Here is an 18,099-nt window from a genome sequence, read left to right as displayed (position 1 = left end):
GACTTGTTACTGTCTTGCGTCGGTTTTAACATCTCGTCCACGGAGCTCATCTTTCCCCGCCTCCATCTACGTCATGACCCTCACGACTCATCGTTCACGTCAAACGCTCCATTATACCTCTCATATACCAATTTTACCCTCCTGTAGCCCCTGAGCAACACTCCCAACTATCCGCATTTACCGCATTACCCATCAACTCCTCCCTGCCCGGACCTGAAGCAAACACGCATATTTTCCCTTCGTTGTTGCTACGGATCACCGAGATAAAAAACCCTTATACAGTCATTTATCGATTACTTAGCCTTTATACGTTCATTTATTTATCCCTTCATTGGTTATCGTTTTATTTTTTTTTCTTATCTCTGGGAAATGTTCTTGGTTATTTTCGTCGAGATAAGAGAGGCTTGATAACGAAGGGCTGTACTATCATAGGCATTTCCAGTTCGCAGCAAAGTGAAAAGTGTATACGTAGAATCTCTCGTTATACACGTTGTAGACCATTGTAAAGAAAAAACTTGGGATTGCGATCTTTGATTCTTCAGTGTTTCACTCTGGTGTCACTGGCTTTCAGCTCCTTTTGTACAGACGGCTGTCCATCTCAATATCTTACCTTCGTTGCGTAAGTTCGGTCTGATTGAGAAAAAAAAGGAACGAAAGCATCTCAGCTCGACATGATCCCATGTTGGGGTCCACTTTGAGTTCTTGAAGAAATGCTAGTGCCATGCCACGTAAATATTCCTTTGCTTACCGCGATCTGCCAAACCCTGCTGATCTTCGACGATGTTGTGTTTTTCATTACGTCAGGTCGAGCACCGTCGGACTCGGAGAGAGTCTTCCGAAACCTCGTAAGTCGTTCGCGATCGTTCCTTAGATATAGCCCGTAATCATTGGACATTCGGAATTTCGGTGGAGATGATTTATTCTTGAAGACAGAACTACTACATAATCCACCTTTAGCACTCATGGTGAGTAAGTTAGGTTCGGAGTCATCTTTTCTCATTGCCGCCGTCAGCTATGTAGGCGCTGACGATAATCGAATAAGTCATGTACTACATACATATTAGAGCATGATCCGTAACTCCGAGATTTTGCCGATTGGCAATTACGGGTCTGACTACAGTGACCCCGACCCCTGTTTTTCCTCGGATCCTCTAGTTCCTTCATCCCTTCTACCCTTCTCCAATGGATTCGCGATCGGTCGGTACGCGGTCCTCAAGGCCTGAGGTTCAACGTTCAACCTCCAACTTCGATCCCTGCAATTCCTCCTGGTGATAAGCCTTTTTTCCGTTTACGGTTTTGAGTCTTGATTAGCGTCATCAGAAAGGGAAGTATTTCCGCAGAGAAGCAGCATTGGTGTCTGTGGGAGAGCCACTGCAGAACTTTTTTCAAGGTTATTGGCCTTTTACAGATAAACGACCTACACCAAGTTATGATTTTCGGATGTAATAAAAAAGTCAACCATGTTATTTTGAGCTATTTTACCTCAGTGAAAAAATATTGATGTTATCAATTTCACTATCCGCTCTTACCCGTAATAAAAGAATGAGATGATGCTATTGCCGCTGGTTCGGGATGAAATGGCCGGCACACCGGAGATGAATGTGCAGAAATCCAAAACAAACGGCGCATAATCATACCTCAGTCTGGCAACAGGCGCCGAAGTGATTCGCCTCACATGCCTTCGGCGTCGTCCAGGCTCAGCTTTCTCACGGTGATAATGGTCACTTCCTCTCGATCGATTTTATGTCGAGTCCCGAAGTAGAATCGGATTGCCAGGTAGCCGAGTGTGGGCTCAGGATCGGCTCAGGACCCAGGGGTCATTATCATTCTTCCGAGACGGACTGAAAGTTCTCTCCCGAGGACCCACAGGCTCCTAGGCCCTGGCAAACTTACGTCGGATAGCGAGGAATCGGGCCGACTCGCCGGTAACTACTCTGGCCACTTAAATATTCGGCGACTATTAGTAGGACTTAAAGCTTTGGCAAGGCGACTGCCACCTCCTTTGGTTTCTTCTTGTGCATTCCACCACGCAGAAGTCATAATCAGGAATGTGTAAAAACGAACGAAGGTCAGAGTCCCCGACACCCGAAAGACCATTGACGAGTTCACGGCCGCAATCTAATATTCACTAGATACTCATCAAACAAATGCGGGCTGGTGATACTGGCAGGCTGTTGGCCATGGATTCCTCGACAACACCGCGGTATGTAATGGTCTTTGAATATTGGAACCCGGAGTGGGGGCCAGCGGGTTAGTAGTGGCGTCGTTGAGGTTTCAAAAAATCGTTTCATGAGGCGTACACCGACACCGCGGGAATGCGGGTGGTGTATTGAACTGGAGTCGCGGGCTCCGTCGAGTGTCATACAGGCGTTGCAGTCGTCGTGTCATCTATCCGACATAATAGCGACCGTCGTCGGGAACTAGAAAGGACAGAGTGAAGTTGAGTCCTTTTTTGTATATCGAGCCTTCAAATTCAAACGCTCCCCGGCGCCAACTCTTTTGGAGTCGGGTACGTCGGAACAGCAGCATAGTAATTCGAATAATACACAGTTGAGCTCTCACTTGCTAATGTTGAGTAAAAGCAACTCAGTAATATACTACGATTGGCCACGGACGCCTTGAATTGAGAGTCCTTCTTCAACTTGATTTCAAGTTGTTCCATTCCTCGAACTTTCTGATTCTTGGTAAGAGGCAGTTCCTCGCTGATAAACTAACAGTTGGTTGGCAGTGCCAGACGATTAGACCCTTATGTGGGAGGGAAGATCGGAGGGCATGGTGTCGTCAAAAAGCTGCGGGACATGATAATCATTTCTTCCCATCTTTCTTCCCCCGCTATACAACACAGTAGTGTCGCAGTTGACAGATGGTGCCGATTTCCCTCCAAGTTACTGACATACTACAGTTTCAACAGTCAAAAGATGAAGGAAATTCGGTTCAGCAAGCACCATCATATCAATGATTGTTACTGATGGTAGATAAACCGATATTGTACGATGATTGACATGTTTCTCAGAAGCCGGGGACCGTCAACTGAATAGCTGCTCTTGATGTGGTTGAGAGTAATTCTTTCGACTATGACAGAAGTCAAAACCTCCGAGGACCCGGGGCCTGAGAGATCTTTGGGGTCACGTCATGCCATGGCACATTTGACGTCTGTGGGGAAATTAAGGATAAGTAAAGGGAGCAAGGGGAAGATCAACGGAGCCGTTGCGATCCGGTTTTTACTGTCGCCCTTGTTCTGACTTGGGTTCAGTGTCTGTAGTTAGGTGTTCTTCTTTGGTTTTTACACATCTCCAACAAGTTCAGGGACGTGATTACCTCCGATTAACTCAAGTTGAGTAAATGGAAAAACTATATGTTCCTCGTTGGATCAGGGAGTTCGAAGCGTTTCAATGCTTCCTTTTCATGTAATAAGGCGTGCAACGAGAGCAGTACATATATATGTATATAATAATTCATAGGTCGTAAGTTACCTGGAAGCCCGCTACAAAGATTACTCCTAAGTACATAAATACCTTTACGAAGGGGAATCGTTAGAATAGTTCAAGTCACACCCAACGCCGGCCCTGAAGGTGAGTTCTTCCCCCGTGGTCTAACACGTAATTAGTCTTTACACAGTCCTTTCCCGGACCACTCGAGTTCGGGAATGGCGACTGTCGTGAACCGGAGCTCGGCCTTGAAGCTTGAAGTATTACACGTTTCATGAGGGCGAGGCTGTCGCGGTTCGGGAGCTTTGCGACTCGGGGCATGTTAGTCCTGTTGAGCTCGTTCCGTCTCGTGAGACGGATGACTTGGCCTGTTCAGAGGCAATGCCGGTGTGTGTTCTTCCGGTTTTCTGTTTTTAGAATCCTGCGCAACATCATCGGGTTGCCACACGATGATGGGATGTCCTGACTCCTGGGCAACGTATTTATCGTCAAGGCAGTGGTGAGACGTTGACTTCTCCAGCTTTATGTCCTCGAAAATATTGTTGTGTGCCGATAACAATCGGTAGCCTTCCTAGCTGAGATGCCGCACCCTCCCGGGAGAATTCGGCTGAGCAACCGCCAGGACTGCTGCCGTCCACGGCATTAAGTCAACGTCGGCAAAAGCCGATCAGACCTGACTGAATGAAATCATTCAGTGAATTGGACGATTGCTAGCAAAAAAAAAATTGAAGCGAGTACCGTCAAATTGTATTTCATCAAAGTTGAACGCCTACCGGACGGTCTGTACGTAGGAATTTATAGGCATACGCGGCGCGCACAACTCTCCCGTTCTACAATGTTCTATCACGAAAGCAGAAGGTTAGCGAGATGTTTATGGACAATCATATGGGATATCCGGTCAGGTGCGTGGCATATTGTTCTGTTTCTTCGAGTTTTTTTAATGCCAAACTTGAAATAGGATACTGCAGCTGATATTTGGATGCATTTCGTCGGCACCCGGAATCCCAGTGGACTCGAGTAGCGGTGGGAAGGTTTGTCGTTTTCGTCGGATAGCCTTAGCCGAAACTTCTCAGGGTACAACGGATCCTGTTCATCGCAATCCAACGTCAAGGCCACGCTACATCTTCCTACGAGTGAATTAAGTAGTAGATTCCGGAAGTTCACAAAGGGAACAGTCGGAGTTAGAACAAACCAGTACAGATGATGTTTTAAGCACCACTGAGTAGATTTTTTACAACCACAACCAAACTTTCTAACGGTCGACTTCACTTGAACAGTGACTACTAGGTAAGCATGAATCAAACATGTCTTTATATCTTGATCTTTTTGTGGACATGATTATGTATGACGCCCCCCGCAGAAGGGATCCCCGAGAGTTGAACAGGAAATGTCAGGACTTGTCAAGTCTCGACCCATCTGTTAGAGCAGAGGAGTCGATATAGTGAACAACTGACAAGGTCTCATATCTTATCGTTGGGGGAGATCATATCAGTGATACTAACCTTGCTTGAGACCAGGTCGCAGGTACACCAATTCGGGTGCTTGCTTCTTTTCAATGGGAGTCCTTAATCTCTATCATCAGGCCGGACCTCCGATCTCACACTAGTGGTAAGTACTACCATTTGAGACGAAGGGCGAGGGCTCTGCGTAAAAAGTCCCACTCCAACCCAAACGGAAGATAGGACCAGAGTCTACAGTAATCGCCGCATCCACCGGCTTGAGTCAGTTAAGGTGGTGGCCATGTGTGATAATTACAGGTGTTAATTTCCTAATAGTGAGATATGAACGAGGATGTGATTCCCCATATGGTCGTCCCGATTATGTTTCGATGCAGAGACGAGTTTGTTACCTGAGAAGACTTGATCAGAACAAAAGTATAGAAGGGAAGAAGTTACCCATTCCACGTGCCACCGGCTCGGAAAGTTAGAACATGATAAGGCCTGAGCCTTATCGCATTCAGTTTCATGGTGGCGAGGACTTCTTCGGGTTTATCGGCGGTACGGGGAAGCCATGAATTTTCAGACAGATGGTTTCCGCGGATGATGGGTATTCATTGCGACTCATAAGCGCTCTGTAACACCGCGATCTGCCACGACCTTTTGATCTTCGACTAACTTCGGGAGGAGACTGTTGTGTTATTTCGTCAGGTAGAGTGTCAGCTGATTCGGAAAACTCAGCCGAGTCCTTTGGTAATTGTATAGGCTACTTCGAGGAAAGACACCATGCAGGTTGTTAGCCGGTCTGTATGCCAACTACTGTATGTCAAATACTGCCCAAAAACGGTCAGTTGGAGTAAGAAAATAGAGAAAGTGGATAGATTACTATACGTACCATTCTGCATTAAACGAATCCAAAACAGCCCATTTATCCACTTCCTTTCTCCATACACCTTTTGCCACTCATGTAAATCCACCATATCCTTCCTGACCGAAATCTTCACATATCTCCTCCATGGACAACTCTCTATTTGCGCTGCCATGATCCTAGAGCGAGAGCGATGAACTCAATAACAGGCGTTCAGGAGTTACCATGATGCTCTCATCGGCGGATCTAGTTGTCATTACAAGGAAGGAACCCAACTTATATGTGAAGAGAATACGCAAAAAAAAGGAAGCTACCGGTAGTCGCATTCGAGCTCGGATGGTGAAAGTCGTTCACTAAAACCCAGTCCACAACATCAGGGATTCGCATAGATTTGGCTAAACTCGATACGAACGACGCGGTACCAGCGGATGTTCCTTTTCATGCTCCAGTCCCGCTGATCTACCCCGATGATGCCTGATATTGGTTGAGTGCGGAAAGGGCGAGCGACATCGATTCAGCATGAAAGGTGAAGCGAGTTCTTTTTTCCATGGCGCATGTGTATTGCGAGAATTATCAACTTTTGATGGTTCGTGTCTTCCGTTGGTCTATCTTGATAAGTCACAGTCAGTACCAAACTTAAAACAAGCCAACATGCACTTGCCGGTTCCAGTTTTATGGCCATGCGTGCTCAAATACTCTCGGCCTTCTCAGCTTCTAACATCATCCCATTTTACCCAGCTCATTTGATCCAAACTGCGGTATTGCTTGGGTATTGAGGTCATCATCGAAGGATAGTGAGGTATGAGGGTGACAGGAAGCCGGTGCTAAAGGCAACAGTATGGGTGGAGCATCTCAAGTCAACCACCGAGCCTCATGCGAATATGTAACATAATTCGGTTTGACCAAGAACGATACAAGCGACTGAGCCTGACTGAGCACAGAGTACGTCTTGAAATCTGCAAAAAGCGGTATACGAACCAACTGGCAGTAATCGCCACGTGGCCGTCCCAGTAATCTCCAGGGTGATTGAGACGAATTGAGAGAGAATGTCTGAGAAATCGAGAGCAAGTATTTCTGGATATTAGATGTCGCCAAAGGGCTAAAACTTCCAACAAACCGACGGTGTCACTAGCGTTACTGTCACAGCCACACACGTGGCGAGGTTCCGCCTTTTCAGATACCATCATCGCCAGACCCAGAATGCCTTCCGTTCACCACTGAAATCTGCGAATGATCGTCAAGTTTGTCGTGAAGAAAAAAAATATGCTTCCAGGTCCGACGGGAACAGGTCAGAACAGATAGTCGAACCTGCACTCGAACTAACCCTGTATTCGCTTATTTGACTCTAAAGAGTTCTGGCTTGAACGAACGCTCAATAGTACAACGGTTGGTAAACGTACCATAGCTGGTTAGATCAGAATTACCCTTCCAATTTGTGACTGCAAGGTGATATCCGGTAAGTGATGCGCCAATCTTTCTCCGACTCGGTACTGAGGAACTGTCCTGTTTCCGTCGTACTATTCGAAAAGACAAAAACAAATGTATCTAGTTGGCCATATGATTTCGATCTAGCGTGAAATCCCGAAGCACGACGCCTCATTTCGCTTCTCTCAACTGTCCGATCGAAATCTGATTGAACACGCTCTGGATTTCAAAATCAGGTTGGTATATTCCGTCAGTCAGTCACCGAATTTATTTTGGGGTCTCGTATGGTGAAATGGGACCCAGGCATCGATTCTCGGCTTCAAGTCACTGTATGTCGCGATACTTGCGGCATCCAGTTTGTTACGGCGGATATAGTGGGCTCATCAACCAAAAAGGGATCTATTGTTGTGCCTCTCATGTTATCAGCTAGGTCCTGATACAAGCCTCTGTCAGCGCAATTTGACCTCTTCTGGTCGACTAGCCCTCCCTGGGCTAGCTGATAAACAAGTCAGGACAACGACTCTGGAAAGTTACCCTGAAATCATGTCCCCAATCCTTCAGATGGACTACGGAACCGTTAACATCCTAGCCGCTACTCTCGTCGTGGCAACTTTGATTGTCTTGATGAGGAGGCTCAAAAACCAACTTCCCCTTCCTCCTGGACCACGACACTATCCAATCATCGGAAATATCTTAGTGAGCCTCTTAATCAGTCGCGTGTTGGATGAAATACTTACGGTTTGAAACGAGGACATGCCTTCAAGCTTTCCAGGGCACAAGTTCGAAGCAATGGGTAAAAAAATCAGTGAGTTACTCTTCATCTTTTACAACCAACATCCTTATCTAGATCTGAACATAATCCAGACACAGACATCCTATATCTTGACGTCGCAGGGAAAAACATCGTGGTTTTAAATTCGTTCCGCGCTACCGATGACTTGCTTGAAAAGCGTTCAGCAAATTATTCCAGCAGGTAAGGTTGTCCACACCCTCAGGCCACAACTCAATGTCGCGATAGACCTCGGTTCACTATGGTGAACGAACTGTACGTCGTTCCGTTTCTTCCACATATTAGTATCCATTACTAACGCTGAGTATTAAGAATGGGGTGAGTGAACTCGATCCGACTCCTAGCAACTGAAGCATTTAAAACCAACACTCGTTAATTACTAGATGGAACCGGGATTTCATCTTCATGGACTACGGTACCGACTGGAAAGCCCACCGAAAGCTCTTCCAACAAGGTTCGGTCCTCACACTCATAATGTCCCTACCCCATGCATTCACATTACCATCCCTGTCGACAGAATTCCCAAATACCCACCCGAACAAATTACACCGTCCTCATGAATTACGAGCAAACAGAATTCTCCTCCGGAACCTCTTGGAAGATCCGACAAACTACCGGGATCATCTACGTCTGTGCGTTCTCATTCCCCCCCATTTTCCTCGGGCCTTATCCATGTTGACTCCATGTTTATATCGCGGAGACAGAATGGCAGGTTCACTTCTGATAGCTGTAACCTATGGTCTAGAAACAAAAGACAGAACCGATCCCTATATGCAAAACGCGGAAAAAGCGCTAGATGTTCTACTTCATGCCATGAATCCGGGTACCTTTCTAGTCGTGAACACAAATTTAATCATTCAGCTGAAGGGACCCTGACTGTGCTCACAGGACTCTCTCCCCTGGCTCAAACACATTCCCGAATGGTTCCCAGGAGCTGGATTCAAGCGAAAAGCGAGAGAATGGGAAAAACTATATCATAAAATGGCAGATGAAGCATTTGATGCAACGAAACGAGATATGGTATGACCCCTCCCTACTGAGGTTGCGGAAGCCACTCATCACTCTGAATTCACTACAGGCCAACGGAACTGCACAACCCTCCTTTGTATCAAGCTCTTTACAAAGAATCACAACCAACGAGGACGATAGCATCTCCCGGGATGAAATGGAAACTCTAATTCGCGAAACTGCGGCCAGCATGTACGAAGGTAAGCCTCCATTCACCTCACTTTGTTTTCGTTGACTATATCCCTGACTGTTTGATTACTAGCCGGAACAGACACAGTATTCACCGGGGTTCTCACATTCTTCCTCGCCATGACATGTTTCCCGGAATATCAAGCCAAAGCGCAAGAAGAGATCGACCGGGTTATAGGTCCAGACAGGCTACCAGATTTTGAGGACCGGGAATCTCTCCCGTATTGCGAAGCTATTATGCAGGAAACGTTCAGGTACGTTTTGATTTCATTTTTTTCGGTTCAGTAGTTTAGGTTCCTCCATAACAATTTATGTATTAGGTGGCAGCCTGTCGGTCCCGTATGTGAGTAGCCTATCTCCAAATTCTCAAGCTATTATTCTGAAACCATTCTGAAAACCAGCGGTCGTCCACCACACTTACGTCGAAGACGAATACAGAGGTTATCGCATCCCAAAAAACTCTACCGTCATCCCGAATGTTTGGTGAGCTTCTTCTCCTTTGCGCTAGGCCGCCCTATATTCCACAAAATCCATTACTCACACCAATGTGGTACGCGCCAGGGCAATCCTCCATGACGAAACGATGTATCCCGATCCATACCGGTTCAACCCTAACCGGTGGCTTACTACACTCAAAGATGGAAAGTTAGGAATCAACCCAAATATCCGTGATACAACCGCCGGTTTCGGTTTCGGTAGAAGGTTCAGTACTGTTCACGAAAGTAACTTCGAACGTGTAACTAGTGACTAAACCTTCGACTTTAGAATCTGCCCGGGCCGACAGCTGGGACTATCAACGACATTCTTGACTATTGCAACTACCATAGCGGCATTTGAAATCCAAAAAGCTCTCGACGAGAATGGGAAGATCATTGAACCCTCCATGGAGTTTGTATCTGCGCTCCAGAAGTGAGTTCCTTAGATATTTTTTCTGTATCTAAGCTGACTCGACATTTCCCCTCACACTATAGCCGTCCGGCACCGTTCGGATGTCGCATCAAACCGAGGTCAGAAAAGTATGAAACACTGATTTGCGATGCGATGGATCAGCTGTAACCTAGTCTTCGAGGAGTTGGTGCGTCCTATGACTTCCATATACTTGTCGTATACGGTGGTATTGCATGCGAGTCTGGCCCGATCCTTCCACCCCCGGCAACTATTGATGCACTACTCACGCAGTCCAAACAGTAATTCATGCATGAAACGACAGGTCCAAATGGGATGAGGGACGAAAACTTAGATAATTTGAAGCACAACTAGAACTTCCTTGTTAGCGAGACCGTTCTGTACTTATTCCTTCTCACTTACTGTTACGATTCGAGCGCCCAACATAGACGCCAAACGCTTTGACCAATCAGCTAATATCTGTATTTCCGTCGCAGGTCTGGACTTTTGCACAATCACAATCACACTCAAGGCAGTTCCGAAGTCCTGATATCACATCTAACAAGTTATCATGGAGATCTCGGGGATAATTAATCACCTCGCTTTGACGGGCTTATCAACTTATCTGTTAATTAGCGACGCTGCATTTCGAACGTTCGAACTTAATTAACCCGCCGGAGGCACTCGTCGACAATTGCCGACCCCGTTACCTCGTACATCAGTAAACGTACATTGCCGGCTTGTCAGGCTTTTCCCGGCTTTTCCCCCGCCAAAAATGGGTGAAAGCCGGCAAGCCGCCATCTATGTCCTTTTTGGGACAAGCCGGTTCGGAATTCGGATCTGGGCAGCCCCAACAAGCCACAAGTCGCGGCAAGCGGCAAGCCGCTTGCAACTTGTAAAATCGCAAAATCATACGATCTTCGCCATTTGTCACTTCCTCCCCTCATACTTCTGGTAATTGTTCTCTTTTAGCACACAGAAAAACAATTTGTATTGCAGATCATAGAAATACACAAGAAATACTGACTAGATAAAAATACACAAGAAATAATGAGTACATAAGTCAACATGAGGGGAATTGGGGTAAGGTCGGCAGTCAAGAAATGGTGAGATCAGTGTACAGATACGAGGATGCATGAGTAACGAGAGTGGGAGCAAGAAAAGGCACAGAGGAAAACCACCACATCTCAACGAGGGACATAAAGCTTGATCGACTGTTCGGAATCGCTCGAAACACCGCCTTCCTCGTCAGTTGGAGGATCGGGAACAAACTCATACACCTCCATCAGCCTTGCCCAGTCATCATCCGCGAGGGTAACTGCGTAACCTATGAAGGCCGTAACATGTTTACCCATGTTTGCCTCAGAGAATTTCTCGCTGTCCTTGATGAGCGAAACGATTGGTGGCCCACCTTCCGACTTAACATAATATCTGAAAGCCCGCTTGATCTATAGAAAGCCGGGTCAGCAATGAGAGGTAAAAACTGTGAAATTGGGGAACATACCGCTGCACGAACTAACCCAATGAGCCCAACAGGATGGCCGTAGTCAATGTGTGATTTAGCCCTTTTAGCCATGTAACATTTCATCACTTCAATGACAAAATGCGACTCGAATAACCCGCTTGGGGGCTAGTACTCAGTGTCAGAACAAGGACCATCACTACATGGATATGCCATGTACCACATAGTTCTCAGAGCCGGGTTTGATGTTGCGGGGTGACGGTTTGGCGTAGAATGCAGGTCCGTCCTCAAGTCGAGTACCAGCCCATGTAGCATAGTCCAAAATTTTCGTGTAGTTACCAGCGTACTTGGGCTGACTAAAGAAATTGGTGACGACCTTGAGCACTTTTGAAGCTATCCCGGAACGCGTTTCATTCAAACGGTTGTATACCTAAGCCTGATTAGCTCAAAATCACGAGTGTATGAACAGATACTGACCTGTTGGAGCACCGGATCACGATCCAGAGAACAGACATAGTCCATTTCTGGGAAGGTTCTCGTGATGATTTCTTGAACAATCGCACAAAAACCTTCATCACGGCGGAACTTCACCATGGGTTGCTCGGAAGCAAACATGGCATGCCTTGCTGTGGGGAGAACAAGACCCGACCACTCACTACCCTTGATGAATTCGGGGTAGTCTTTTGCGGTCGTTCCGACCCTCTGGCCTGCTCTCCTCCCAGATGCTTGAGCTGGAGGGGGGTTTGGTGAGTGGGCTCGAGACCCAGCAGGGGTACGAGTACGAGATGCTGGCTGGGATACTGAACGAGATGAAGGTTGTGAGCGAATGACAGGCTGTGCCGTTGGACGAGACTGTGTTCGTGCAGTGCCTTTCTTCGGGAGTGGGTTGAATTGGACTGAAGGTTGACGGGATGAATCCTTTGAACCTGGCTGTGAACTGACAGCGGGAGAAGAGGCGTTTACGCAAGTGATCTGTGTAAGGTATGAGGCATGGAAACTGAATAGAAACCAGAAAACGTACCATAGCGTCATTGCCCTCCGTATCCGGTTCATTTGAGCCCATGCCCTCCTCTGCTTCACCTGGAGGGAAATCTTTGACGTCACTGTCTCCAAGTCCACCAGTCACATTCCCTTCTTGCACCAGGCGGGTTTTGAAACGCTTTGAGAGCCCGGTCTTGCCGCTACAATATACTTGCTCAGCAATCCCTGACAGGCCGGCGTAAAACTAACCTGGGTTGACAGGCGGCAAGATTATTCTTTATAACCTTGCTCCCGATGACCCTCTTCCCCTTTGCACCACCAGCATCCTTTGCTGTTCTCGCTGTCGGTTTTGCTTGCTTCATGTTCTAAAAAAACAATGCAATGTGAGTTAGACTTGACAACCAGACTAATAGTTAGAAGACTTACTGATTCAATTTCAGCGATTCCCTTGCTGCTGTCGTCACTAACGTCGTCAACGTTGATGTACTCGAGTGAGTCAGACGACTGTGCTTTTTTGACTTGTTGTTCCACCAGCCCTTCACTCTCGTAACCCTCGTTCTCTGTGTCTTCAAGAACGTGCAGCAGGTCATACGCTCGTGTCCTTGCTTTCCTTTCCCTCATTGCCTGCTGATCGCCTAACATTGACCTCAGCCTCTTCAACTCCTCCTCCTTTTCATGTAATTCCTTCATCTTCTCAAGTTTCCGATTTTCCTGCGCAAGCCTTTGCGCCTGAACTTCCTGCGAAGATCGTCTGGGGCGTGGGCGATCCGGTTCCGCTGGGTCCACGTTTTTATGTATACGAGGTAGCGGTGTTCTTCTTGTATTCACGTTCCCTGTTCTGGTCAGTTTTTCCAATTGATTAGAGCACAAACTTCGGCTTACCATTTCCTTCCTTGCTACTGGCCTCCAATTCAATCTCACCTTCCGTGGCTTCAAGGGCTCGAATGACCGGTTGAGTTGTGGTTTGTTTCGAAGCTTTGGGTTTTGAACGTGAGTGCGTATTCGTGTTTTTGTTCTCGTGATTGGTTGGCCGGTCAATGGTTTTTCTTTTAGAACGAGGGGGCATGAGATGTGGGAATAGACGAGTGGGAGATGTGGGAGGAGAGTGTGGATACTGCGTGGCAAAATCAACATTTCTCATCGGCACATCACCGGACCGGTGGCAGTTCACACGTGCAATGCCGTGTAGCCGCGGACATGTTCGTCTTTGGCTTCTATAAATTTGGACAGCAAATAGCTTGATGTCGAACATCCATTCCCTCCAAACTAAACTCAAATGTCCAACACTAACTTCATGCCTGGCAATGACTTTTCTTGCCCTATTTGCAAGCAGAGTTTTCGCTCTCCTGGTGGTTGAACTCGTCATAAAAACCTCAAACACCCTGTAATCTCCTTTGGACCTCAAAATAGTGAGGGAAGTGAACATCAGTTCAGAACTCACCGACACTTCTGTGGTGTGTTTATCATGATTATTGTCTTGTCAACACCATAACTCACTTGCGTTCATTTAAGCGGAAATATACAATGCAAATGGCATTCCTGTATCTGCAAATAAGCCCCCCAACTCAATTGCTGAACCTTCTATACATCTCCCAGAAGCCTGGTACCTATTCGAAAATCGTTCGACCTTTGATTGGTCTTATTTTTTTTTACATTGAACTAAAAGCTTCAAACGGGAAAATTAACAAGGCTCTAGATATTCTACAAGCACAACTTCTCGAAGTCAGCAGTAGTCAGGCTCCGTTTAAGAATGCAAAGGAACTCTATGCAGCCATTGACTCAATATGGGAAGAGAATACCCCATGGACCACTTACCATGTGAAGTATGCTGGTGAGCTGCCAGATGATCCACCGCTTTGGATGACAGAAGTCTACGAGTTCTGTGTCCGCGATACACTGAATGTGCTTACTGAACAACTCAAAACAGAAGCATTTAGTGGGCAGTTCAATTACACTCCTTACCAAGAGTGGAATACTCGCAATGAGAGAATTTATTCCAATCTGCTTTCAGGAGATTGGGCTTGGGATATAGCGGTGTGTAGTATTTTATTTGATTGTTTGCTCACATGCTAATCAATTTGATTTAGGATGAAATATCTGCAGATCCAGAGCTATTGAAGAGAACCAATGGTGCGATGCTGGTTCCCATTGTTCTGGGGAGTGACAAAACCACAGTTTCGGTGGGGACTGGACATCAAGAATACCATCCAGCATATATTTCGCCTGGAAACTTAACCAATGTAGCAAGGAGAGCACATGGTAACAGTGTCCTTCCTTTCATGTTTTTTGCCATTCCTCGAAGTTAGTATATTATCTTGCTATTTGCTGTTCATTTGATGACTCGTTCTACAGCAAATCAAAATGACAGAAAATCACAAGTGTTTCATACCTTTTGTCGTCGTCTCTACCACCACAGCTTGTTCACAGCATTGAAAGTGTTGAGACCATATATGACGACTCCAATTCTTCTGAAATGTCCTGCTGGTCACTATCGCCAAGTGATATTTCAACTTGGTCCTTATATTGGTGACTATCCTGAACAAACATATCTCTCCTGCATTGTACAAGGCTGGTGTCCAAAGTATGTCTGTTCTCACATTAACAAAAGAAATATTGTCACTTATTGTTCAGATGCATGGCTAGACCAGAGGACCTGGATGCAGTTGACTCAAATGGCAACAGAGCAATTTCAAGAACACGAGAATACCGGCAAGCCTTTGTTACAGGAGATAGGCGTAAGGTTTGGAGGGATTTTGGGCAAAGAACAGACGTTGCAGTGAGTTTATACACAGTTTTTATAGTGTCTATATAACTGAGTCTGATATATCCATAGCCTTTTACTGATCAATTCCCCTGCGCTGACATTCATGTTCTTCTCACCCCAGATCTTCTTCATCAAATTATCAAGGGGTCATTCAAGGATCATATTGTTACTTGGATCTGCAATTATATTCTTGAAGCATATGGAAAAAACAGTCTCTTGATCTTAAAGGATATTGATAGAAGGTGAGTTTTAATTTTTGTGCAGTTCTGCATCAAGTAATAGTCTGTTTTTCACCAGAATCTCTGCTGTTCCAGCCTTTCCAGGCATACGTCGGTTCCCCGATGGTCGAGACTTTGCTCAGTGGACAGGTGATGACTCCAAGGCCTTGATGAAGGTTTATATTGCCACTGTTGCAGGATATATTCCTAGGGAGATGGTCAAAGCTCTTTCATCATTTCTGAACTTATGTTATTTGGTTCGCAAGAATGAAATTGACACAAACGACCTGGACCAGTTTTACCAGCATCTCCAAGACTTCCACAAGTACAGAACTGCTTTCATCACCCATGGAACTCGTGAAACTATTTCCCTTCCCTGCCAACATGCACTAGTTCATTACAAAGAATCAATACGTCAATTTGGTTCACCAAACGGTCTCTGTTCTTCGATTACAGAATCAAAGCATATCAAGGCTGTTAAGGAGCCCTGGCGCAGGTCAAACAGATATAATGCCCTTCACCAGATGTTAACGACTATACTCCGGTTAGACAAGATGGATGCTCTGCGGAGAAAGTTTGTTCAACAAGGGATGCTTATTGGTACCACCACATCATTTACTGCAGATCTGCTTGATGAACCAGACTTGGAGGATCTTGAAGATTCATATCCCAACTTTGTGGAACCTGAGAGAGAAACGGAATATGACGTAGGGCCATGTGATGACAGGGGTGGTGGCATTTCAGTTCAGTTAGCACGCAGTGCAGGTATGTGCAACAATATCTTGTTGATTATCTAAGTATAACTTTGATTATCAACAGCTCGTAGATATCCCCAAACACTTGAACTCCTTGCTCAACATATCAATCAGCCTGAATTTCCTCGGGTTCTGCGACAGTTTCTTTATGATCAGCTCAACCCACACTCCAATATCTTTGGTGAAAGCCTAGATGTTGAGCAGTGTCCCACCTTTAACGAGAAGATCACTGTGTTTCACTCTGCCGTTCTCACTTGTTATGCACCCAGTGATGAATGTGGGAAGAATGGAATGTATAGAGAACGCATCCGCTCAACTCCACACTGGCATGGCAGGCACCCTCACAGAGATACAGTGTTTGTACAGGTTGACGGCTCACTCCCAGGAATTCTTGGCCTTGCTGTGGCACGTATACTCCTCTTCTTCTCCTTCACCCTTAACAACAAGAGCTACTCATGTGCATTGGTCAACTGGTACCTCCGGACAGATGATGAGCCTGATGAAGACACTGGAATGTGGGTTGTAGAACAGGAAGTGCAAAGAGATGGAAGACCCACTTTGGCCGTAATTCATCTAGAGTCAATTGCCCACTCTGCACATCTTCTCCCCCGCTTTGGTATGGATGCTCTTCCGGAGAAATTCCATCACTTGCAGTCCCTCGATGCATTTGAATCATATTATATTAACAAGTTTGCAAATCATCAAATGTTTAGTTTCTTATCTAGCAATTGAACAAATTAAATGTATTTTTCTTGTATTTTTCTTACTTTCAATTTTTTAATGCTTTTACTAGTGAACATATTATGCCAGATCGCACCATGTAAAATAGCAGAAATAAACCTACCATAAAGTATACTGTGACTCACAGTTCAATCATGCAGAACATACGACCCATAGCATATCATAACATAGACAGCACTACTGTACAGATCTTCCAATATCCCAGGTAAAACCTTTAGAGCTTGGTGATGTTAGCAGCAGAAATGTTCCGACCAGTGGCCATCCATTACCTCCACCCTGTTGACAAGGGCTTTGCATTTGTCAAGGCCAATAAAGATCATTGAGCTTGGGGTACTCAAATAGAAACCAGCTGGAATAGGACAATAACAACTACAGTTGTTTTCTTGTGATAACAGTACCGAGAAGTCCCTCCTTTGACAATAACGCACAGGACACCAAATGGGTCAATGTCATGGGCAACGCGGCGCCGAGAACAAGCACGGGCATAGTGCTTTGACAAAGAACACCAGAAGGGTCTTTGGCAACACCACCCACAGGTCCATTGCCATTACCAGTGGAACCCGTCAAACCCGTGGAAGGCAAGGAACATCCAACTTTAGTTGGGGTAATGTTCGAATCAGCGGAAGAGAGAGAAAAAAAAGAAAAACAGTCCACGCACCGCCAACTTTTCCTCCACCGACTAACTAAACGTCTAACTCGTGTCCCATCAGCCACCAACCCAGACCTAAGCAATGACAGCGCCGTTTCTTGTGAACAGTAGTACCAAGACGCGCCTTTCCTTTGACAATAACGCAAGGGACACCATGGGGCTGACGTCATGAATATCCTTCAAGTGTTTTCCGAGTCCTAGAAAAATAATAGCAGACTCGCTCAGTAACGATAAAACCTGGGCTATCAATACTGACCGCCTTCTTTCCCTCACCAACGGCGGCGACGGCGGCCTGGAGACATTCCTTTTTCCCCTTCAATTGTCAGCTTGCCTCACCCAAGGATCGACTCCTGACAATAGATAAGAGTACCCCAGGGGCGACCTGACCTTTTCTACTCTTACCAACCTTTAGTTCGGAAACCTCTCATCCTGATCACTGTGCACATGTCTGCCACCTTAGATCAGGATACCCACATGAATCCCAACGTCTCCCAACATGC

The 18,099-nt window shown here is 46.0% G+C and overlaps 3 protein-coding genes across 3 annotated transcripts; 2 read left to right on the top strand and 1 right to left on the bottom strand.

The window, feature by feature from the left end:
* Nucleotides 1-7,700: 7,700 nt before the first annotated feature.
* E1B28_002148 (uncharacterized protein) lies at nt 7,701-10,200 on the top strand (the record flags this gene model as incomplete). The annotated part of the gene is made up of 15 exons (XM_043159060.1): nt 7,701-7,853; nt 7,908-7,962; nt 8,022-8,130; nt 8,176-8,202; nt 8,260-8,265; nt 8,331-8,579; nt 8,652-8,784; nt 8,836-8,967; nt 9,026-9,155; nt 9,218-9,398; nt 9,465-9,487; nt 9,546-9,627; nt 9,706-9,846; nt 9,910-10,053; nt 10,116-10,200. The coding sequence occupies 15 exons, from the start codon at nt 7,701-7,703 to the stop codon at nt 10,198-10,200; spliced, it is 1,650 nt and encodes a 549-aa protein (XP_043002658.1).
* Nucleotides 10,201-11,216: 1,016 nt separating this feature from the next.
* E1B28_002147 (uncharacterized protein) lies at nt 11,217-13,538 on the bottom strand (the record flags this gene model as incomplete). The annotated part of the gene is made up of 8 exons (XM_043159059.1): nt 11,217-11,477; nt 11,534-11,659; nt 11,712-11,921; nt 11,969-12,463; nt 12,513-12,672; nt 12,722-12,837; nt 12,899-13,305; nt 13,355-13,538. 8 exons carry the CDS (start codon nt 13,536-13,538, stop codon nt 11,217-11,219), a joined length of 1,959 nt encoding a protein of 652 aa, XP_043002657.1.
* Nucleotides 13,539-13,996: 458 nt separating this feature from the next.
* On the top strand, nt 13,997-16,941 carry E1B28_002146 (uncharacterized protein; the record flags this gene model as incomplete). Its single annotated transcript, XM_043159058.1, has 7 exons — nt 13,997-14,506; nt 14,560-14,773; nt 14,825-15,053; nt 15,104-15,248; nt 15,306-15,478; nt 15,534-16,219; nt 16,274-16,941. The coding sequence occupies 7 exons, from the start codon at nt 13,997-13,999 to the stop codon at nt 16,939-16,941; spliced, it is 2,625 nt and encodes an 874-aa protein (XP_043002656.1).
* Between the last annotated feature and the right edge of the window lie 1,158 nt (nt 16,942-18,099).

Source organism: Marasmius oreades, chromosome 10 (genome assembly GCF_018924745.1).
Source record: "Marasmius oreades isolate 03SP1 chromosome 10, whole genome shotgun sequence".
Lineage (NCBI taxonomy): Eukaryota > Fungi > Basidiomycota > Agaricomycetes > Agaricales > Marasmiaceae > Marasmius > Marasmius oreades.
The sequence above is the reverse complement of the archived record's forward strand: the minus strand, read 5'-3'. Positions and strand labels throughout refer to the sequence as shown.